This window comes from Sminthopsis crassicaudata, chromosome 2 (genome assembly GCF_048593235.1).
Source record: "Sminthopsis crassicaudata isolate SCR6 chromosome 2, ASM4859323v1, whole genome shotgun sequence".
Taxonomy (NCBI): Eukaryota; Metazoa; Chordata; class Mammalia; order Dasyuromorphia; family Dasyuridae; genus Sminthopsis; species Sminthopsis crassicaudata.
Genome location: NC_133618.1, coordinates 96331236 through 96356329, shown reverse-complemented (window position 1 = coordinate 96356329; position 25094 = coordinate 96331236). Strand labels below are relative to the sequence as shown.

The window sequence follows — 25094 nt, the reverse complement described above, 5'->3', positions numbered from 1 at the left end:
GTTTTATGTAAGGTGATTCGAGAGAGATACATCTCTCAAGAATCAAGAATTGTGAAATACTGTTCTATTGATCAATCATTTATTTTTAATCACATTATTTAATTACATATATAGTTTATTTTTTCTAAGTCATACTAGGTTAAGAGGTGTGTATAAGATTCTGTGAGGTCTGATAGGATAGTGGCTCTAGCAACCATGGAAAGTTTCCCAATACTCCAATCAATCAGGTACATTTCTGATGTTTCTCATTTAGATTTATAATAATGCTCTGCAATTGGCAATTGCATACTTTGTCGCTAAATCGACATGCTTGGAGATTTTTGAGTCTCATTTTCTTTTAATTCAGGTAATTAATTTAACAAGAGGGAGGAGAAGGTACAGAGATGTGGAGAAGCATAAAGGGAAAAGAAAAAGGCATGGGGGAAAAGGAGGAGAGAAGGAGGAAGAAGGGAAGGAAGAGTCATGTAGGAGAGAGGAGGAGAAGGAAGGGGGAAAAAGAGATGGAAGGGGAAGAGAAGAGGAGGGGACGGCCCAGAGGAGTGGAGTAAAGGAGAAGGAGGAAGAAAAGGAGAAAGAGGAAGGGAGCAAGAGTCAGAGAGGTAAAAGGTGGTCAGGAGAAAGGGAGGAGAGAAGGAGGAAGAAGGGAAGGAAGGGAAGAGAGGAAGAGGAAAGGAAAAAAAAGGAAGGAAGGAGTCAAGAGGGGGAAGGGAGGTGGGAAAGAAGAAGAGGAGAATGGAGGGAGGGGGAGAAGAGAGAAGGGGAAGAGGAAGAAGGGCAAACAGAATGGAGGGAGGGAGGAGGAGGAGGAGGAGGAGGGAAGAGAAAGAGAAGAGGAGGAGCAGTCAGAGAGAGGAAGGGAGGTGGGGAGGAGAGGATCGGGAGAAGAGAAGAAGCAGGCAGGGGAATGGAGGAGAGAGGGGTAGAGGGGAGAAGTAGGGGAGGAAGGAAGGAGGAAGAGGAAGGGAGAGAAAACCGGAGGGGAGGGGGAGAAAGGAGGAGCCTAGGAGGGAGGGGGCAGGAAGGAAGAGAAGGGAGGGGCGGGGCGGGGCTCCGGAGGGGCGGGGCTTCGACTCTGCGGGCGGAGGCGGCGGGGAAACATGGCCGCGGCGGAGGCGGCTCAGCTGATGCTGGGAGTGGGTCTGATCGGTGAGCGCTGCGCGCCCCGCCCGCCCGCCGCGGGCTCCGCACCCCTCTTCCTCTCCCTTCCCCTCGCCCCTTCCCCTCCGCTCCCCATTCTCCCCTGCCTCGAGATGGAGTGTCCTCTGGGGGAAAGCCGCCCCCGCCCCCCCACGAGGTCCGGGGTTCCGCGCCCCACTCCCCTCCCCCCGCTGCCCGGCTCCGCGCTGCGGGGAGGGGTCGGTACGGGAACTGGGCTTTTGGAAGGACGAGGGTCCAAAGTGCTTGGAGGTGCTGTCGGGGAGACGACCCCTTCTGGCCCAGATTTAGTTAGGAGCGCTGGGATTGGACCCCCCCCCCGCCCCCTTTATCTGGAGGTCTGCGCGCGGCGCCGGCGGCCGGCCCGGCCCCGCTCCCTCCTAGCTACTCGGAATGCTTTAATCCAGCCCCGACCCCCCCTCGTGCTTCCTTCCTCGACTCCCTCCCCCATCCAAAATTTTTTTTCTTCTACATAAGAATCCTATGTATGATGGAGGAAATATTCTGCAGTCTTTAGCTGCTATATTTACTGTATACATGATCCTGGGAAAGTCGCCCGCCCCTTCGGGGCCTCAGTTACCTCATCTGTAAAATGGGTGCACCTTGAGGTTCTTCCCACCTCTAAATCCGCTTCTACGAAAATTTCTTCCCACCCCCTTCTGATAGTCTGAGATTGATAATGGGTATGAATGAATGGAATTGTCTGCAGCTGGCCACTGCCGAGATTGTAAAACTTATTTCCTGCACACCCTTCCTCCCCAAAATCTAGTTTAAGCATTATACGTGCTGAATGTTCCTTTATTTTTATTGACGTTAAATCGAAGAGAATGTTTTTCTTTTCTTTGGTATTTTTATTATTACTAATCCCTGTTTGGGTAGTCCTTGATTTCCCTCAGGCTAGCCCCAGTGAAATGGATAATGGCAAATATTTCCACTCTCCTTTTATAGAAAAAGAATTGAGTCTTATGGTTAGAAAGGGACTAAACCAATACTGTGACCTCAAGTCTTCTGACTCCAGGACATGGATGGCCCTTTGGGGGGAGGTTGGGGTAGCAAAGCACTGAAGTGAATGGTTCCCCCGATAATGTATGGTGAACTTGCTATATGAAACCCAGATCCGTTAGATTCCATAAGTTGATTTCTTAAAGCACAAAACCACATTGGTGAAATTTGTGGTTTGAAATCTGGTTTTAACTGAAAACATTTATCTAAGATGGCACACATCCAAATTAAAAGTTGATTTGGGGATCTTCTTAAAGCTTTTTTTCTTGCAGAAACAAATGCAAGAAGTTTTATCTCAAAATTCCTGTGTTGTTTTTTTTTATGACTATGCCATTGTCTTGATTGTAATTTAGTTTGATGTGGTTTGTCAGTGGAATATGAATATGATTCAATATGATGGTACCTGAAAGTAAAAAAAGAAAAGAAAGAAAAAACAACTTAATGTTTCTAAATCCTAAGATTCTAAGAAGGATTTTCTTATTTAGATGAGAACTTAAAATGATTATTGATTTTTTAAAAACTCCAGCTCTTCAAATGAAATACAGAATATTAAATATAATTGGGGGCGGGTGACTTCCATGGTAGATACTGGAATATCAGAAAATAGATTTTTATAAAATATTCCTTAATACCAGAGTTATAAATGGATGATTTTAAATAGAACCATTGATTGCACCCAGAGCTGAAAAAGACTCTTAGAAAGCAACTAGTCCATACTCCTTTTTTTAACCAGTGAGTAAACTGAAACTCAGACTGGAAATAACGTACTTACATGGTCAGGATTTCCTTGTTAAGTGGATAGCAGACTATTCGAGCAAACTGATCTTATTACCCAATCAATTCACTTCCTTAATGCTGTTTGACATTCTCACAGTGGACATCTTTCCACCATAGAAAAAGACACAAATGGAGATACTCTGTGGGTCTGGTGTTACCCTTCCACCACAGCTGAATTAAGAGAGATGCTTTTGAGAAAATGCTGCCTCACAGGTGAAAATCAACAGCTTCACACGTTTGTATATGGCCAGTATAGAAGAACATGGTTTTATGTCACAACAACTGAAGTTCCAGATTCTTCTGTTTTAAAAACGGTAAGCAAGGGAATAAAGGGAAAAAGCAAGGGAATACCAGGTCTTCTGTATTTCCTTGTTATAATAATGGTGATAGCTACCCTTAATGTAATACTTCAAGGTTTTTTGTTTGTTTGTTTTTTACAAATATCTTCCTTGGTCCTCTTCATAACCCTATGGGTAGGCCCTATCATAATTCTCTTTTTAGAGATGAGGAAAGTGAGGCAGATGAGTTAGGTGACTTTTCCAGGGTCACACAGCTAATAAATGTCTGAGGCAGGTTTTGGACTAAAATCTTCCTGATTCCAGGTCCAGCATTCTCTTTTTATAAATAAGGTAAGCACAAGTATATAGTATGTATGTGTATGTAAAATCTGAAAATATTTCCTCAACAAAAATATTGCAGCTTTTTAAATCAAAGAGATTGAATATCATATGGATGTGGTAGGAGAGATTCAAAAGAATGAAGTTTTTTAAAAATCTGAATCTATGATTTCATTGGTGTCAAGAAGTCTTAGCTTAGAAGCCTCTTCTTTCAGGGCACCTGGACAGATGATTTATAACTTTGTCTTAATGAGTTGAAAGGTTCAGTAATTTGAGCAGTCACACAGCTCCTTTGTAATAGAAGTCACCTGATTGGTAGATAAAAGCCATTTATTTATATGAAATTTCATTTGCTGAGGCAGGTAGGTGGTACAGTGAATTGAATGAAAACCTTGGAAGGTCCTGGAGTCAGAAAGATTTGAATTCAAATGCAGCCTCAGATACTTAGATATTCTGTATGATCTTGAGCAAGTCATTTTACCTCTCTTTATCTCCGTTTACTCATTTTGGGGATATTAAGATCATCTTCTTCTCAAGGTTATTGTGAGGATGAAATGTGATAATAATTGTAAAGTACTTAGCACAGTGCCTGGCATAGGGTAGGCATTTTATGAATGCTTATTTCCTTTTCCCTTCCCCCATCATATATATTTCCCCCAAGGTTGTTGGGGTTAAGTGACTTGCCCAGGGTCACACAGCTAGGAAGTGTTAAGTGTCTGAGATCACATTTGAACTCGGGTCTTCCTGAATTCAAGGCTGGTGCTCTATCCACTTCGCCACCTATCTGCCCCCCTTGTCTTGAATGTTAAGTATAAGAAACATTGAGTATAATGTTTATAGTTTTTGTATTTTTCTTTAAATACCTTATTGTCTCTTTGCTTTATTATAATATGAATATTGCTTTTTTAAAGAGTCTTTTTGAAAGTATATTTCTCTTTTTCTTTTGGATAGGTGACTCATTTTTCTATTGTTCTGACTGCCAAAGATTTTAACCCTGAGAAATATGCTGCCTTTACTAGGATATTGTGCAGGTCTGTATGAAACTCATATTTAATGCTAATCTACAGATATGTACAGATTGTAAGAAATTAGACTCCTTAGGATGGTACTGGTGTGAATGCAGGCAGACTTCCCTTAGAATGATGAATTCAGGCTCATCAAATTTTCTGGTTACCTGAGGATTAAACAAAAATATCTAATAAAATAAAAGTTTTAGTTTGGTGGATTTTGGTTGAAGTTTTACTCTGGCAACTTCTGGGTCTGAGAATCATATTTTTAAAATTCATTTCTTCCTGGAAAAACCATGGCTAATTGAAAGTCAAAAGACACTTGAGTTGCTGGAATATAACACCCAGGATTGTCCCATTTACTTGCAATTGTCTGGTTCTATGAGTATGTTATCCCAGTGAGAGTAAATAAAACAATAGTCTGTTATAACTGTATCTGGAATGAGAAGGAAGGCCCAAGTCTAATTCAGTTTTTGATTCAGGATACATAGTTGTTAAGTAGGTGAGGCAGGATGCAAACTCGGGTCTTTTCGACTCTATGACCAGACCTCTGTCTCCTTGCCCTGTAATTTTCCTGCCTGCTATTTCCATGCTGGGTTCTCTTAACTGCCTACCAAAACTTGACATTAATCAGGCATCTAATAGGTGTTTGCCTTGTGTTGGGGATTATGAAAAAAGGCAAAAGAGAGTCTTTGTTTCCTGGAAGAGAGAACAGGTAAACAGCTACATACGGACAAGGTAGAGACATTATGAATTGGAGGCTGTGACCAGAGGCCAGGCATCTGGCCCTATAGAGCTTGTTTTATTTTTCTCTATTGTAGTGCATGTTTTCATTTTATAATGCTTTTTGGTGATTTCTATAAAGATTTTCCTGAATCTCTTTTTATTTTCTCAATAAATTGTTGAAGAATTAAATTTAGCAAAGGAGATGTACAATGTCATTGCCCAGTCTACAACAGATGCAGTTTATTAATGATCTGTCTTAATTTTTTGATTTTGTTTCCTTCTCATTTTCTTCCCTGTGATGTTGCCTACAGAGTAGTGCAGGCCCCAAATACCAGATTTCTTGGCATTTCCTAAGGAAAAAATTGGCATCGTTTTTAAGAGGAAGACACTTTAAGAAGTGACTTACTTCAAATCTGTGGTATAATTGTGGTAGAAAATTTGTCAGCATTTTTGATAGTTTTGAATGGATAATTTATGATTGGTGCATTTGTTATGGGAAATTTAGACGTTTATGTGGGTGGGTATCCCTCAATCTCTATCTCTGTCCATAAATACCTTCACCTCTGAGAATTCTGATTATATATCTGGGAGTCTTAGCACTTTTTTTGGGGGGAAAAAAAGCTTAAAATTTTGTTCTGTCAAAAAAAATTCTAGTGATTTATATAACATTTATGTGACTGCTAAGGGGCAAATTATCCTATTTGGTACTGAGGGAGCTTCAAAGATAAATAAGACAATATCAAATTTTAGTAACTAAAGAAAATGGAATAAGTTGAGGGCATAGGAAAGACTGATCAGCAGGTGTTCTGAAATGTCTTTTGAGGGAGAGATCTCTTCTGTTTAAGAGATAGGGGAAGGTTTCAAGTAGAGGTGAAATTTAAACTGAGATCTGAAGGTAGCCCAGAAATGGTGAAGTGGTTATTGTTTCTAAGAACACACTTATGAATGTAAAATGTAAAAGGAGGTGGAAGGTGTAAGGGCAGTGTTCTAGGGCATGAAAGTAATGTTGTTTTGAAGGGCTTTAAGGAATTTAGAGAATTCTTGTTCATTCCTTTGCCTAAATTTAAACCACCTCATACATGATGATAAAATTCAATTAAAACAGATTTCAAAGTTTTAATAAATATTTGATGGTACCCAGGACAGATACTAATTTGTTCTTTGCATGGTATATTCTTGAGAAAAAGACAAGTTTTGTTTTTTTTTTTTTTCCTTAATAGAATGTACTTAAAACATGGGAGTCCAGTTAAAATGATGGAAAGTTACATTGCAGTTCTTACAAAGGGGATATGCCAGAGTGAAGAAAATGGCTCTTTCCTTAGCAAAGATTTTGATGCCCGAAAGGCCTACCTTGCAGGTTCTATCAAAGGTAAGCAAAATGGAATATTATGTCTATGTATTATCGCTCTTATAACATGAGAATAGCTTCACCAGTTCATGAATTTCATGACTTTTGGCTCCTGGTGGCGCATAGCCAGAATCCTTGCCTCTTTTATTAAAAAAAAAATTTTTAATCTCCTCATCACTGTATCTAGGGTCTTCTCATACACCTCAAACCCATTATCATCTAGGATTTCATTTTCTCTTTCATTTCTGTGGTTCTGTATTCTGCCTCCTCCTGCCCCAGCTTTAACCTGGTTCCCTCTCCTTGCTCTCCATATTGCGGAACTCTAGAATCACAGAGAGTCAGTAAAGGATAGGGTTTAACACTTCAAGAAATACAGAGACTGAGAACATTTGACTGTGGAAGTCTTTGTTTACCAAAATATTTTCACAGGGTCAGTCCTAAACATAATTTTAAAGTTGATAAGGATTGTTGTTATTCTTTCATCGCTCCTGCATACCTTTTGTCTTATCTTGCCTCTCTGTGGCCATGCTATTATAATACCCTGTCTTTCATTTCTCTTTTCCCCTGCCAAAATGTCAGTATTATGTATCTAAGATACATATCTCCCAGAAACTTTGGAGTAAGGAATGATCTGAATTCAAATTCTGCCTCGCACTTGTATTAGCTGTGTGACTGAGAATTCTTAAGGACCTAATAGTTTTTTTTTTTTTTTTTAATTATTTTTTATTTACAAAACATATGCATGGGTAATTTTTTCAACATTGATCCTTGTAAAACCTTCTGTTCCAAATTTCCTCCTCTTTCCCTCCACCCCCTCCCTTAGATGACAGGTAGAAAGACCTAATAGGTTTTAAGAATTAAAGGAGTAAAGCTTTAGGAGTGGTATGACAGCCAGTGGAGATGATATCTTTGCACAAGGAGATCAGAATTTTGATACCCTTTCATATATGTGTTTGGCTGCTCAGGCTGGTCTTATAGTATGGAGTCATCACTTAGACATATTGTTATATTTATTTGGTAAAGATACATATGTGAATGTTTAGATATCTGCATAATTGCACAATCTGTTTAATAATTCATTATATTAAAATAAAATAGCTTTAAGTATATATTTTTAAACAAGATTGTTTTTTTCTTAGTAAAAACTGTTGTTTTAATATAATAAAATTTTTAATGTAATAAATATTTTTTTTTAAAGATGTGGTGTCTCAATTTGGAATGGAAACTGTCATCTTATATACTGCTCTAATGCTAAAGAAGAGAATTGTGGTGTACCACCCTAGAATAGAAGCTATCCAGGAATTTACAAGGTATTATACCGTGATTCAACATTTTTAACCTGTCCAGAATGTTGCTTGGGGCTTTTTGCTGTGTTTTTGGTGAATGTTTAGAGTAAATGCAGCATGTAGAATAGCATTTGAAACATCTTTACTAAAACATAGAGTTGGAAGAAACATTAGAGAAAGCATGTATCACATTTTAGGTAATTTCTGGATAATTTAATCATTTTATTAATAATACCAGCATTTTAATAAAAGGTCATTTGGTTGTTTATGTGTTCTTGGAAGGATAGGTGTTCCTTAGGTAGAAATCAACTCTGACTAGTCATCATAGTAATTTCTCACACATTCTTATTTTATAGATAAATAAACTGTGGTTTAGAGAGGGAAAGTAGGGAATAGCAAGATTTAGTGGGAGTAAAGAAATTAACATTTGAACCTAAGTTTTGCCCCCCCACTAGCTAGATGGATGCCAGCAAGTCATTGGGTATTCTGAGGCTCAGTTTCCTTGACTATAAAATGGAGATAATAATAATAGCACATTAACTGTCTATTTTACATAGTCTTGTGAGGAAAATGTTATTTCCTCTATCAGGCCCTTTGAAAATGCATTTATCTAGAAATCAATCAATCAGTTAATTTTAAAAGATACAGTTAAGAACTTTATAAATTCCACATTTTAGATATTTAAAAAAATTAACTTTGTGTTTGACATATATAAATGATAAGAACTTTTGGTGATCTTAAGCAAAGGAAATAGCTTTAAAAGTAATTGCAGAAAAGGGATGTATTTTAATACTTCTCTATTTAAAGGGAAATGACAGTAATGGAAATCCCCTAAATCACTGATTTTGAGAAGAATTTTTAAAATGACTAGCATAAAATAAGTTGTTTTTGTATATAAAAATTTTAAAGTTTTAATTAATTTTAATTTTAATCCTTTCTTTTGTAATATTTAAATTCAAGATTATCAATTAAATTATCTTTAAAATAATTTTTTTTCAGTCAACAAAAATCTACCTTTTCTGCTCTTGGAGAAAGAATAATGAAACCCCCATTATAAACATGTATAATAAAGCAAAAACATTTTTGGCCATGCTAAAAAAAATCTTAATTTGCACTGTCATTCTATCACCCTAAATCACTCTAAGTAATTGGACTTGCTTAGCATATTTCATCATGAGTCTTCTAGAGTGGTGATTAGTCATTGCATCAGTCTTTCAAAGTTGTCATTAAAATATTGTTGTCATTGTAAAATAACATTTTTGTTTATTGTTCACTTTGCTCTGGATCCATTCATAGAAACGTTCACAGGTTTCTCTGAAACTACTGCTCTTATCATTTCTTTTAGTATGATATGATTTCATTACATTTATATGTCTTAACTCATTCAACCATTCCCCAGTGGATGAACACTCCATCAGTTTCCAATTTTTTGCCACTGCAGAATTGTCATGTATATTTTTTCTTATATCCTTAGTGTTTGTTTTTCTTAGGACTAATTCTTCTCTTGATATAGCCTTTCTCTTATTATGAACCCCTTTTCCTTTTCTTTCCCTTTTGTTTCCCTGTTCATTGAAATTTATTTCTCTGTATATGTTTATATATGTTTTTTTTCTTTAATCAGTTTAGATAAAAGTAAGGTTCAGTGACCAATTCATCCCCTGCCTTTCTCCTATTATATATATGTAAACTTCTATTTGTGTGACCTAATTATATAATTTTTCTTATCTTATCCTTCCTCTCCTTTCTCTTCTCCATCCCAGTACATTCCTCTTTTTTTCCCCTTCCTATCTTTTTATTCTTCCATTAACATCATCAAAACATAATAGAACCACTTCTAGGTCTTCTGTCTAGTCAAACTCTTCAGTGTGACCCTTGATGATGATAGGATTCAGAGATGACACAGGTATCATCTCCCTGCATTAGCATGTAAACAGTTTAACTCTGTTTAGTCCCTTATGATTGTTTATTCATTTTTACCTTTATGTGCTTCTCTTGAGTCCCATGCATTTACTTTCCATCAGCCAGTCAAACATTTATTAAGCCCTTAGTATATGCCAGGCACTGTGCTTAGTGCTAAGAATTAAAAAAGAGGCAAAACGCAGCCTTATCCTTAAAGGAGAGATTGCAAGTTAATGGGAGAGGCAATAAATAAACAAATATGTACAATCAAGCTATATAAAGAGTAAATAGAAAATAATTGAAAGAGGAATGGTAGTAGAATTTTCTGAAACTCTTCTTTTTTCATCAGGAATCCTTAGAAGTCTAGTATTTCATTTAAAGTCCATTCCCCCATTTTTTCCTCCATAGATTCATCCTGTTGATCATTTCTTATAGAACAGTAATGTTCCATAACATTCATATACCATAACTTATTCAGCCATTCCCCAACTGATGGGCATCCACTTACTTTTCAGTTCCTTGCTACTATAAAAAAGGGCTGCGACAAACTTTCTTGCACATATGGGTCATTTTCCCTTTTTTAAGTTCTCTTTGGGATATAGGCCCAGTAGAGACACTACTGGATCCAAGGGCATGCAGTTTGATAGCTCTTTGGGTATAGTTCCATATTGTTCTCCAGAATGGTTGGGTCAGTTCAGCATTCCACCAATGGTGTATTAGTGTCCCAGTTTTCTCACATCCCCTCCAACATTTATTACTATCTTTTTCTGTCATCTTAGCCAATCTGAGAGATATGTAGTGGTACTTCAGAGTTATCTTAATTTGCATCTCTGGGATCAATAGTGATTTAGAGCATTTTTTCATATGACTAGAAATGGTTTTAATTTCTTCATTTGAAAATTATCTGTTCATATTCTTTGACCATTTATCAATTGGAAAATGGCTTGTATTTTTATAAATTTGAGTCAATTCCCTATATATTTTAGAAATAAGGCCTTTATCAGAACCCTTGGATATAATTTTTTTTTTCCTCAGTTTTCTACTTCCCTTCTAATTTTGTCTGCATTGGCTTTGTTTGTTTAAAACCTTTTTAACTTAATATAATCAAAATTATTCATTTTGTATTTCATAATGTACTCTAGTTCTTTTTTGACAGATCTGAGAGAGGGAGAGAGGGAGAGAGGGAGAGAGAGAGAGAGAGAGGGAGAGAGAGAGAGAGAGAGAGAGAGAGAGAGAGAGAGAGAGAGAGAGAGAGAGAGAGAGAGAGAGAGAGAGACTGAGACTATCTTTTGTTCTTCTAATTTGCTTATAGTATCACTATATTTAAATCATGAACCCATTTCGATCTTATCTTGGTATAGAGTGTTAGGTATTGGTAAGTGCCTAGTTTCTGCCATAATATTTTCCAGTTTTCTCAGCAAGTTTTGTAAAATAGTGAGTTCTTAATCCAGAAGCTAAGGTCATTGGATTTATCAAATACTAGATTGCTATAGTCATTGACTATTGTGTCTTGTGAACCTAACCTATTCCACTGATCAAGTACTCTATATTTTAGCCAATACCAAATGATTTTGATGACTGCTACTTTATAATATAGTGATAGGTCTAGTACAACTATACTGTATTTCAAGTAGCTCAATGATTCTTAATTTTTTTCTCCTTGATGTGTTTTCTAGGTCAGTCTTTTTTTACTTTGAGACCTTATATTTTCTTCACTTTTTTCAGTCTTTTGACTTAAAAAAAATTTCTTATTTGTCTTAAGAAATAATTAACTTCTGTTTATTTTATTCTGATTTTTAGGGAATATGTTGCTCCCTAAAACTTTGTATATCTGTGCCAAGCTGTTGATTCCCTTTCCAATTCTTTCTTTTATAGATCTTTTCCAATTTTTTCCCCTCTAGTATTCTCATTCATATATAAAAACATTTTAAAATTCTTCCTTTCTCTCTTTTAGGAATTCTAGTTGAATTTGTAGCCAAACTGTTTTTCTTTGAGGCTTTGCTTATAGGTATTTTGGAGTCATTTTCTTCTTCATTTGGGTCTTGAGCTTCCTTGCCAGCATAGCTCTTTTTGGTAAACTTTTTTTTGTTTGTTTGTCTATTCTTCTGACCTACTTTCTGAGTTCAGACTTGATGTTAGGGCTGGGCTCTGTGTGCTTTTGCAAGGAATGTTTGGGCTGCTACTGCTTTTTTGGAGTTATCAAGTATTGTATTTCTCAAGGATCTCAGTGACACCTCAGGCTGGGGACTTGGAAACTTTAATTCCCAGATGTTTTACTCTAGGGCACAATCTAATTTCTACCCTCTAGCTCTGTACATCTCCAGACCTGGATTTGAGTCTTAGCAACCCACTTGTGGACTTGCTTCTTTGTTGATTTATCAGTAGACTTGGTCACATTCAGCCGTCTGAAAAGCTTCCCTTTGGTCTGTGATTCCTTCCTGGTTTTTCTATTACATGCTTCAGGCTTGGCTAAGGCGGAGACCTTGTTTTGATTTTTGGGTCAGAACCACGTAGCTTTTCTGAATTTGCTTCTTGTTCCAATATATAACCTTGTCCAGCCAGCCTTGCCCTAGGCCTAGGAGCTCTCCTCAATTAGTCCTGGATGTATGGACCAGAACAGAGCAGTGAGCAGCCCAGCCCCTAGTTGTCTTCTGTTTCTGTACTATACACAAGGTTAGACCCCATTTGGCTGGATTTGGGACTCTTTTTTTCTTCTGTGTACATAGCCTTTCTCTTTAATAGAATACTTTGTGAAGCGATTCCTGTCTAGACTCTATTCAAAGTGTCTCCTTATCTCTCTGTCTCCCTATTGCCTATCTAGGCTTGAAAATGACTCACTGATTTTATTTTTCTCTTTGCTGATCAAGACTCAATTGATACATTTTCTAGATCTTTTTGTGGGATGGGAACCTTTGCTGTAATTCTTCCTGCTACTCTGCTACCTGGCTCTGTCTCTATACTTTTCTTTTCTTTTTTTTTTTTTAAAGGCCTGCTATAGTAAACAAGATTTGCTATGTTACTCCAAGATTTTAGTATAGAAATGCAAATTCAACTTGAGGTAACTATAGGAAATTTGACTGAATAGAGAAGTTTGAAATCTTATGTGCTTTTAATTAAAAGCAGAGGAAGAGTCAGATGAACTAACTTTGGTCTCAACCTTGTTCATTTAGCATTCAATCAGCAAATATTTATTAAGCACCTGCTATATACCAAAGAGCACTATGGGAGGTCTTAGCCTGGGAGTAGTATGCATATTTAAATAAGGCCTATATCTTGCTTAATGAGGCTTAAAATATAATGGGGAAAGGAAAACAATTAGGATGCTCAATATTACTTGATAGGCATATTTGGTGGCATTATTCAGTTGTTTAATCACGTTTGACTCTTAAGGACCCCAATAGGAGTTTCTGTGGCAAAGATACCAGAATAGTTGCCATTTTCTTCTTCAGCTTATTTTATAAATGAGGAACTGAAGTAAGCAGGGCTAAGTGACTTGCCAGGGTCACACAGCTAGTAAGTGCCTGAAGCCAGATTTGAACTCAGGGAGATAAGTCTTTCTGACTCCAGGTCTAGTGTTCTCCTACACCATTTAGCTTCCTTGATGGGGACATCAAAGAGTTCTAAAACAATGTGCTATGGAGTTCAAGGGGAAAGATTATTATAGATTGAGGGAGGGGAGATCAGAGAATGTTATCCTGAGAGCCATATATTTTGGTATTTAAAGGATGGGTCATTGCAAAATTATGGAGCTGGGAGAAACAATTATATTTTAGATCACTAAATGAAGACAGAGCCCACGAAAGCATAAGTTCTAGATTGGGGGGGGAAGGGGAGCAAAGAGCAGGGCTTTTATTTCTCCCCTAACAAAATATCTTATAATCAATTTAAAACTACAAACTTTGCAAACAGATGGAAAGCAACACTCATGATACAAGGAATCTAGAGCAGCAACAGTAAATCAATTATTTAACATGTAATAAGGAAAGCAATTATTTTCTAATAAGGTAAGCAATCTTATTACAAGAAAACAAGTAATTCTTGTCTGGATTTCTTTTTTTAAACAATATCACATTCTATTTTTTAGTATATCTTTTTAAAAATATATATATATATTTTATCTCTCATTGAGGTACTTTGAGGGCTAGGGCTATGCTATGTATTTTTCCAGGGCCTTTTTAATGTTTGTTACATTTGATCCTTTCAAGTCAATTGAATATTTTTATGTTATGTATTTTAAAAATATGTTAATTTCAAAATACTTTAAGGACTCGAGATCTTATTCAGATTGTATATGAATGTACCAGGCCTATTGCTGGTCTTACTGGCTGATGGAAATTTTTTTTTCAGCATTTTTTAAAGTTATAGCACAATTTAAAACAAGACAAAAAAAACCTTATCATTCTGCTATTTTAAATGACCGACTTCAGCCTTTGTAAATGAAATTAACTTCAAATATGAAGTTGATGCTATCACCCTTTGATCTTGTTTTGTCTATTTCTAACTGATAATCAGTATATATTGATCCCATCACTCACTAGTTTTTTTTAACTGAAAATAGCAGGGGGTAAACAGGAAAGAATGGTACTCAAGGAGCCTTCTGAGTCTGCAGCACAAGCCTGTAAAGGAATTGAACCTAACACTGTGACTTAATTGGTGATTGAGTTAAGTTTTTTTTTTTTTTTTTTTTTTTTAGGCTGGGGTTAAGTGACTTGCCCAGGGTCACACAGCTAGGAAGTGTTAAGTGTCTGAGACCAGATTTGAACTCAGGTCCTCCTGAATTCAAGGCTGGTGCTTTATTCACTGCGCCACCTAGCTGCCCCCGAGTTAAGTTTTTCAGTGGAAGACTTAGAATGTTATAGTTTTGTGGTGATAATAGACTCAATGTTGAAAAAATAATTTTTTAAATTTATAGGACAGAACTGCTCTCAGAGTCTATAAATGAGAGGGTTGGCCTAGATGATTTCTACTCTAACACTGTGTTCTTACAAATTGGTCTCTTAGGACTCTTGCAGATCTCCTTTATGCTTGGCATTAGGATTTTTAATTAATTCCACTTGCTTTATTATTTGAATCCTTAATTGATTCCTGCAGGACTTTGCCTGCCTTGGTTTGGCATCGACAAGATTGGTCAATTCTTCATTCATATGTGCACCTTAATGCTGATGAATTGGAAGCATTGAAGATTTGCACAGGTACCAGTGATGTTTATAGTGATTAGAAAAATGTTTAAATTAGAACCAAGGCTTTATAACATAGAGCATCATTTATTTCTTGTTAAATTCAGTTTGTTAAGGATTTTAACTTGTTGATGTGGGTCAGAACTTTGTCAGAGACCATTTAGTTCCTTTTGTCATTATTATTATTACCTTGTTTTAGCCAAATTTACATGATAGCATGTGTATTTGCCTTAGGTTATTTATAGTTTTTATATTCCCTGTCATGTTCTTTTCTTTCAAAAAAGAAATAAACTTTTTCTTTAAAATAAAGTTATCAGGCATGTATGACTACCAACAACCACATCATTGCCTACCATGTGATTGTTATTACAAAACTATACAAGAGCTTACATTTGTATAGATTTTAAAATTTACAAAGCTCCTTTTTTACAACAGCTGCATGAAGTAGGCATTTCAGCCTGATTCTGTGGTTCTAGTGGCTTTCCCTTATTCCCCCAACATGTAATTTCATGAGTGGATGGAATTCCTAGTTAGGAAATACCCACTCCTAATGCAAACCTACAACTCAATTTGCAATTTTTAGGCTTGTAGACTACCCTGGCACATTTGGAGGTTATGACTTATTCCAGTTTATTTTGCCAATATCGGTCAGAAGTGTAGTCTAAACCTGGTTCATTCTGACTCAAAAGACTAACCCTTTGTCCACCATGTCACATTCACTCTGGTTTCTGGTGACATTCTATAAAATAATACTAGATGACTAAAGAAAAAAAAATTAGATTTCAAAATTCAGAAGTCTACTAATGTTTGCTTAGCTAGTTAAGAAGACGTGCTTTGAGAAAGGTAATCATTTGAATATGATTTCAAAAAATAGCTGCTTCTCAAAAAGAAAATTCAAACCAAGCAAAAAAACAAAACAAAACAAAAAAAACCTTGTGTTTTCTTACCACTGTCAATTCCTAATATGAATTACATTATTTTAAATTGTTTTCTTATTACATTTTTTTTTTCACAATCACCTTCTTCCCCTTATGCCTCCCTACTGAGAGAACAAGAAAAAAAAAACTTCAGTTACAAACAAGAAAAACAAATTCTCATACTATGTTAAAAAGAAAGTCTCGATCTGCACGTTGAGTTCATTGCTTTTCTGAGAAGATGAGCAGCATGTTTCTTCCAAAGTTTGCTCATCTTTACAATATTGCTGTTACTTTACAAGCTATTCCCTTGGCCTTCTCCTCTTCACTCTGATTAGTTGATACAGGTTTTCCCGTATCTCTAAAACTGTACCTTTTCATTTCTTATGTCACAATAGTATTCTATTTCATTCATCTACCATAACTTGGTTAGTCATTCCCCAGTTGATGAATATTTTCTCCATTTTCTGTTCTTTGCCACTACAAAAAGAACACTTGTAAATATTTTCATATGTATGGTTACTTTTCTTTTTTCTTTCATGTTTGGGGATAGAAACCTAGTAGAGGTATTCCTGGGTCAAAACGTATACAGTTTAATGTCTGAATGGCTGTAAAGTAAGGGAACTTCTTCAAGTTCTATTGATCCTTTATTAAATCCTGAAGTTGAGACAATTTGAATTGTATGAATTTGTGAGAGCCTGGTGGGACATTTTAAATATGATTCCCTTGGTTCAGTGTAGCAGCCACAGATTTTAGACATTGTTCCTTTTGAATTGTTCATAACTGGATTATTCTCCCTGCCTATATTCAGTCTTTGAATAACCTTGGACTTTGTTGCATAGGTTACATTGCTGGATTTGTGGACCCTGAGGTGAGCAACAGACCTGATCTTTATGATGTATTTGTGAATCTGGCAGATAGTGAGATTACAGTTTCACAACCTGCAAAAGGTTAGTTCTTTGTTTTGTAACTTTGTTATTATAGGATACATGCTGAGAACAATTGTATCTTTAAGGTTGGTTCTTCAAGAAACAGTACTTTAGGAGCTGTATGACCTGCTTTGTAAGTGCTGGAGAGAGTTCATATAATGTATCATGTATCTAATAACTGCTGCTAGGCCCAAGGAGCTGGCATTCCTTTCCTTCTCATTCTCTTCTAAGGAAGATCCCTCAACTCTGCATCAATGCATACTTTCCATATGGAGTTCAGGCCTGGTGGAAGCCAGGTCTCTAATGAGAGGGATTAGGAAAACTTTAATCAAAATTTTTGGCTCTGAATACATCTTTGAATAGTTATTTAAAGCTAATGTTGTGTCTAGTGTCTTTCCAAAGAAGGGATTAGAAAAGTACTCAGTGTATGATATAGAACAAGTATTTATTCTTATACAGAAAAAAAACCCACAAAATGAGCTCTTATCAACTCTTGTTAACAGAAAGATTAGGTTGCTTATAACTATTGTCATGCTCAATGTGCATTGATTGATTGAATTTTAAATTAGTGATGACAGTAAGTGCTGTGGTACTTTGAATATTAAAACACAATTCAATTGCCAGTACTATAGATTAGGCATTTCGGATTTCACTCTTGACTCAGCACCTATCCCCCACCACAGGAGGTGTCTTCTGGCAAGCCAGGCCAGGATGAAGCTCATTTCCAACTAGAGCTCATCTTTCCTAAGAGTGATATGATAGCTACCAGGGACTTCTTCCAAAGCACAGTTAATAACCACTAATGACCCAGAAATCACTAGGCCATTTAAACTCACAAGGTTGTCTGAAAGCTGAAAGAACTACATGTAATCAAGAAAAGAAACACAGAGTAGCCAGAGACACAGGCTTAAGCTCACCTTACCAAGTTCCCCTTCTTTGGATGCCTCCTAGAAGCAATCAACTTGATGACAGCTTGGAGAAGGGCCAGTCTTCCCTCATTGGACATGGTAAATCCCAGAGTTTCAGGATGCTGACAAAGCACATGTAGTGGGAGACATCTGGAAGACAAGCTATGTGCATTCTTAGTATAACAACTGGTTACATGTCCATAATATTTTTTCTTCAGTAATTTAGCCTAGTTAGTAAGTAGTATGATGCTGGTGATACCCAATATGTGTATAATTGAAAGTCAGAAAGACACTTGGGACCACTTGAGTTGCTGAAGTATAACATTCAGGATTGGCCCATTTATTTAGAATTGTTTGGTTCTACAGATATCAGAGTCAACAGAATGGAAGTTTGTTATAACTGCATCTGGAGTGAAATACTAATGTTTCATATTTAGAATGCAAAAATAAGTATAATTGAACAAGTTCCTGTTGATTGTTATCTCCTGTTTTTAGGGAGCTTTTGTGCCTTGAGCTTTGAGAAGATAAGTGTCTTTCATAATACTCTTGCCAAGAAGACTTACTTACTTATTTATCTAGCTAGCTAGCTAGCTAAGGCAATTGGGTTAAGTGACTTGCCCAGGGTCACACAGTGAGGAGGTGTTAAGTATCTGAGACCAGACTTGAACTCAGTTCCTCCTGACTTCAGGGCTGATGCTTTATCCACTGTGCCCCTAGGAAGACAAATTTTAATAGCCTAAATTATGCTTATAAAGTAATAAGACTGATTCCACAAGAGCATCAAGACAATGTTTCACTGTTTTAAAGCCACACTCCATGTAGTAGTAGTAGTATTGAGAGTCTTAGCTTGGTTTTATTTTAAGAAATAGAAATAGAAGGGGCTTTTTTCCTGACAACAAGCATATTTTTCTTTGATTATACATGTGAAGTCATGTAAAATATATTTATTTCTATATTAGCCATGTCACAAAAGACACACACACACACACACACACATACACACAGAGAAAGTGCTTTAATCTTTATTCAGAGATCTTCTTTTCTCTGGATAGCATTTTTCATCATGAATCCTTTGGAATCGTTTTGGATTACTACTATCTTGGTCAGAATAGCCATGTCTTTCACAGTTTCTTCCTTTCAGTTTTGTTCTTACTGTGTACAATGCTCTTCTTGGTTCACTTTGCATCAGTTTATTATAAGAGGAATGCCTGTTGTTTTTATGTATTTATCTTGGTTCATTAAGTAGTTGAGAAATTAAGACTTTCTCAGAGAATTTAATATAAATTATTTTTCTCCACTTTCTTGTTTTCTAATTTTGACTGCATTGATTTTGTTTGTATAAAACCTTTTAAATTTCATGTATTTAAAATTATCTTGTTTATGTCCTATGATTCTCTCTCTTGTTTGGTCATAAATTCTCATCCACAGATTTGACAGACAAATTTTTCCATGCTCCCCTAATTTATTTTATCGCCATTTATTTATTTTGAACTTATCTTGGTGTGGAGTGTGAGATAACAGTATATGCCTAGTTTCTGCCAAACTACTTTCCAGTTTTCCAAGCAATTTTTTGTCAAATAGTGAGTTCTTGTCCCCCAAACTTAGATCTTTGGTTTTACTAAATATTAGATTACTTGGTCATTGTATACCTTCTCTATTCCACTGATTCACCACTCTATTTCTTAGTGCCTAATTGCTTTAATGATTACCATTTTCTTTTGAAAAATTATTTTGTTTTATTTATTTTTTCATATAATTTAAAATCTTGGTATACTGATAGACTGGCTTCCTTTGCTTTTTTTCCCTCATTGATTCTCTTGATATTTTTGACTTTTTGTTCTTCCAGCTGATTTTTAAAATTATTTTTTCTAGGTCTATAAAATACTTTTTGATCATTTGATTGGCATGGCACTGAATAAATAAATAAACTTTGTCAGAATTGTCTTTTTATTTTGGCTCAGCCTATTCATGAGCAATTAATATTTCTTCAGTTGTTTAAATCTGCCTTTGTGTAAAAATTGTTTTGCAATTGTGTTCATATATTCCCAGGGTTTGTAGCAAGAATATTTTAAAAGAGCAACTAAATTTGTATTTTGTTTTCACTTTAATTTTGATGTGTAGCACATGCCTTCATTCCTAGCATGGTATTATTTTTCTGTCATAGAAAAAGTCTTTGTGGTTGTTTGTATTTTGAAATTTTCCTTAACTAGTGTTAGTAAACATAAGGAATAATCATTTCCCTTCTGTCAAATAGTTAAGGAATCTTATTCTGCAAATTTCAAAATCTCTACCTGATATAAATATTCTTGGTATATCACAGAAGCCATGACAATGGGGAAATTACATAAAGAAATTGGTCAGCTAATTGTTCAGTCTGCAGAAGATCCGGAAAAGTCAGACAGCCAAGTAATCAAGGTAATTCTTTGATTCTCTAAATCAGTCAATCCTCAAACATTTTTTCTCCCACAAACATTTTAAAAGTGCATCTGATGTAATAGGCAGTGAAGAAGAAAAGGAGGAGAAGAAATGGTGAGACAACTAGAAAGAGAATTAGGAGAGAGTATTTAGAATATCAAGGAAGAGAACGTAATTTATGTTAAATGTTAAAGAGTATAAAGAAGGATAATAGTTGATAAAAAGCTATTAGTTTTGAGATTTTCAAAGGTCATTGGTAATTTGGAAGAAGTCATTTCAGAGGAATGATGAGGTTGGAAGCTGTGCTGGAGGGGGGTTTAGGAGAGGAAGCAGATGCACTGCAGATAGATGTTCTTCTTGTGAGCTTGACCAAGAAGGCAGGAGGTAGAGGATGCATATATAGGAGAATAGCAGGGATGGGGGGATCCGAAGAGAATCTTTGAGGATGGAGGAGATTGTGTGTCCTGGAATAAAGGAAGAAATAGTAAGGTGTAAAGCTAGAGGTTGTGAGGTGGTGAGAAGTGGAGAAAAATGCAGTACTTGATAGCTGCCTTTTTTTTTTTTTTTTCCTCCCCCAGCTAAGAATGAAAAATGGACTTCAGATGAGAGGGTTGGGGGAAGGGATGGATGTTGTTTGAGAAGAGAAAAAAAGAGGTTTGGAACAGCCATTGTGTTTGTGTTCATATAGTACCTAACTTTGCCTTGGCAGGTAGACTCCCAAATATTTTATATTTTCTACAGTTATTTTAAATGGAATTTCTGTTGGTATATCTTGCTGCTGGACGTTGTTGATGATATACAAAAATACTGATAATTTATGTGAATTTATTTTGTATTCTGCAACTTTGCTAAAGTTGTGAATTATTTCTAGTAGTTTTTTAGTTGATTCTCTAAGTGTACCATCATATCATCTTCAAAGAGTGATAATTTCGTTGAAACAGCTATTGTGGAAGGTAGGAAAGAGGAGATTTATTATAAATGCTATGCACTAGGCACTATGGTAAGTATTGAAGATACAGAGAATAGCAAAAACATGGTCTCTGTCTTCAAGGCATTCACATTCTATTGGGAAAACAACATGCAATAATTGTCCATATAAGATAGATAGTGGAAGTGGAATACAATCATAGAGGAAAGACTCTTGCAAAGGTAAAAGAGAAGAGCCTGCAAAGGCTTCTTACAAAAGCTAGGATTTGACCAGGGTCTGGAAGGAAGCCAGGAGGTAGAGATGAAGGAGAGCATCTCAGGCATGAGGGACAGACATGGGACTGGGAGGAGAAGTGTTGTATTCAAGGAACAGCAAGAAGGCCTATGTGCCTGATTTGTAGAGCGTGTGGATAACAAGAACGAGAAGTCTGGACAAGTAGAAAGAGTTCAAGAGGTGAAGGGCTTCAGAAGGCAAATGAAGATTCAGTAGTTGATGCTGAAGATAATTTGAAGCCATTGGAGCTCATTGAGGAGAGGACTACCCCAGTCAACATTGTGCTTCAAGAAGAATGTTTTGGCAGCTGTAGTGAGGATGGGTGAGAGTGAGGAGAGACCTAAGAGAAGTAGAGCAGGTGTGAAGCAAAGGAAACATGTACCAGGGCAGCAGCTTTGTGACTAGAAAAAGGGACAACATGGAAGAGATATGTTTATTAATTTATTAAGTAAGTAGTAAGTGGGGCATAAGATTTAATAGTTTAGACTTTGGGTGACTATAAGGTGGTGCCCACTATGAGGTGTGCCCTCCACAGGAATAAGAATGTTCAGGACTAGAAATTGTGAGGATGTTCCATCAACTAGGGAATGGCTAAACAAATTGTGGTATATGTTTGTGTTAGAATGTTACTCTGCTATAAGAACTCTTGAGTGTAATGATTTTAGATAAACTTGGAAAGACTTGCATGAAATAATGAAAAGTGAAGTAAGTAGAACCAAGAGAATATTATATACAGTAATATTATTTTCAGAACAACTTTGGGTGATTAAATCAATCTAAATGGTCAAGTCACATCAAAAGGTAGACAGATACCTTTGTGGAGGGAGTAGAGAAAAAAGGAAAAGAAAGTTTTGTATATTTAAGAGGTATAGCAAGTGGTACATAATTGATCTACAGTTTCAGATACAAACCTTTTTTTCTATTGTACTTTGTTATGGAAATGCTTATTTTATATTTCTTTAGAATTTTTAAAAAAGGAAGTTCAGAAAAGGGGAGTTTTATGAGGGGGAAATACAATTAAGGCATCTTGAAACAGTATTATCTATTTTTTAAAAATGTTATTAATTTGTATGTTGTAAATATGACACTGAGCACAATATCATTAAAGAGGACTAATTAATTCCATAGATACATTGCTTACTGGGCAATTGACCCAGGGCTGTTAAAAGTGATGTTTCAAAATATTATAGTAGGAGTTGATTGTTGTGTATTAATAATATTATTGCAAAGTAATGATCAAGGTAATGTTACATAAGATATGCCTAAATAGTCAACCATTAGTGAGTCTCTAAATTACCTGCAATTCTTTCTTGCCTAATTCTTACCTCCCCAACCTCCTGATTGGTTGATTACTTTATAATTCAGTTAGAAGAAGCTGAAGGGGAAGAAGAAAGAAAGCAGAACTGATTGTTCCCATTTTTAGGAAAGGAGACCAAAAGACGTTGTATCTTACTTAACTGACTTCCTATATTTAGTAGGTACTGAGGGGTAGTTTTTTCTGGCTCTCCACTTTAGCATTCTTTGCACCATACTTAATATATCCCCAAATTATTTTCCTCAGATTATGTACCATGTATTTACTTGTCTGTGTACATGTTGTATATTCCCTCAAGAGTATAAACTCCTTAGAGGGCAGGAACCATTTCATTATGTTTGCCTTTGTATTCCCAGCACACAGCACAGAATCTAGCCCATGTTTTTAAAAATACTGATAGAATTGCTCATGTCACAGGACCTGGAATTTGACTAATAGAACCCTAAGGTGGTCTATAGTCTAAAGAGAAAACCACCTTATTCCATTCAGTGCTAATCACAAATCAATAGGTCACTAGAAATATATTTACTTACATGCGTACATATATTCACATCCCAGGTACACACATTAACCCACATACAAACTCCAATCACACATACACTTGTGTACCTCCCCTGAAACACCCATACACATACACAAACATACACCTCAAGTGCACACACACAAGCACATGCTTACATGTATATATACACACACCTCAAGAGCACATGCATGGATACAGGCATATACACACCCACACTGAAGTGCCCCTTCCCCCCCAAATATATACACCAACCGCTATCCTCTAAAGTTACCTCCTAGTTATTAACTTTGGTGTAAAGAGTTTGGGCACCGGGTTTTTGTTTTTTGTTTTTGTTTTTTCCAGTTCTAACATACACATTTCTTTTCCTCTATTAAAGGATATTTCACTTAAAACAAGAGAAATCTTGACCAATCTGGCATCATTTGCAGAAGTTTCAGATGATGGAGAGAAACCAAAGCTCAGCTTTGAGACATTGAAACAAAAACGATTTCCACCAGCTACGGAAAATTTTCTGTGTCATCTTGCAGCTGCTGAACAAATGCTTAAAATCTGATTTCACGATAGATTGTATAGCAGGTGATCAGTATGAAGCTCTTCTTTACTATTGTGATCCACTAATGTCAGATTCTAAAAGTAGAAAAGGAAAAGTTATATTTTTAATGAATTATTTGAAAGTTTTGATATTTGGTTTTTAAGACCTCTGGAAAGGTCTGCACTTCTGGAAACATTTCTTATTTTCTCGTTTCTCACAGTTTTATAAAGTCAGTGGAGTTGAGCAAAATGATGTAACATTACCACAAATAATATTACAAAAAACAACTTGGATCCTAGCATAAGAACAAAATTAACAGATGCTTTTCAGAGTTACAGAAAACCAGAAAGCCTTCAATTTAGTACTACAAAAATCAATCCAGTTTATCTCATTACATAGCCATAATAATAGTAATGGTTTATTTTCAGTAAGCAGCCTGAAATTTTGCTTTGTAATCTTCTACGAAGAACTTGAATTCCTCATGAGGAACTCTATTTTCTGAGCCAGACAACAGAATTTTCTGCAGAAGTGTCTCAAAGATCATTTAAAAAGACACTGCAGGAGCACTTTCTTGTATAAAACAGTTTGTTTTTTTGGCCTTTGAACATTTTGCCTGTAATTTTGGGTTTGCAGAGATTTTATACTTAGGAGTAGACAACTTTAATAGTTCATATTTATACTATTAACAGAATTAAGCTTGTGGCCTCCTAAAGCCATCAATATACTTCAAGTATCGTTGTAATAGAAATACTCCTGAGGGATGGAGGAAGATACTATCTCTATAAAATACATAGATGTCTGTGTGTCGGAAATAGTTTTTATAGTCAATAAATGAGTGTGAGAATCACCTCTTTGCTAGAGCCAAAACTTCAGGAACCATTTTAAGGATTTCATTATTGGTAGTTTGGTTATATGGCAAAGCAACTATCCTTGTTCATGTGCTATAATTTTTTAATAGGAAAATTTTTTAAAATTTCCACCTTAGTATGAATGTTCAAACCACATGTGCCAGTTATTTTGTTTAATGTGGTCATATATTTGCTTTTTCTTAACGTAGCACTGACATCGTAAGAATTCTTGCTAAAAAGTAGACTCAGTAAAGAACTTAATTAAAAGCTTCTTTCACTTCTTCTGAGTGTTGGAAGGCTCTTAATCAAACATTTCTTTGTTTTTCATTTTGGTCTTAAATTGAGAAGATGTTTACTAAGAGGAACCAAGTGAAAACTAAATCTGCACTTTATAAAAATGAATAGCATGAATAACATGTTTATTTTGTGTCTATTTTGTTTTGAGTCCAATTTGCTTCTTAGTTTTCAAAACCACAGATTCCTTATATTATTAAATGCAATTATTTTTGATACTT

At 35.9% G+C, this 25094-nt stretch overlaps 1 protein-coding gene across 2 annotated transcripts; it reads left to right on the top strand.

Annotated features, from left to right (window-relative positions):
- The first annotated feature begins 1058 nt into the window (after positions 1-1058).
- Positions 1059-25094, top strand: DENND10 (DENN domain containing 10). Of its 2 annotated transcripts, none has more exons than XM_074286876.1 (9): positions 1059-1146; positions 3052-3248; positions 4503-4582; positions 6505-6653; positions 7831-7942; positions 14909-15009; positions 16751-16858; positions 20066-20160; positions 23576-25094. In XM_074286876.1, exons 1-9 carry the CDS (start codon positions 1098-1100, stop codon positions 23750-23752), a joined length of 1068 nt encoding a protein of 355 aa, XP_074142977.1. In that variant the 5' UTR covers positions 1059-1097; the 3' UTR covers positions 23753-25094. The 2 variants fall into 2 exon arrangements, with proteins under 2 accessions (XP_074142977.1, XP_074142978.1); XM_074286877.1 differs by having other exon boundaries at positions 1075-1146; positions 3032-3248.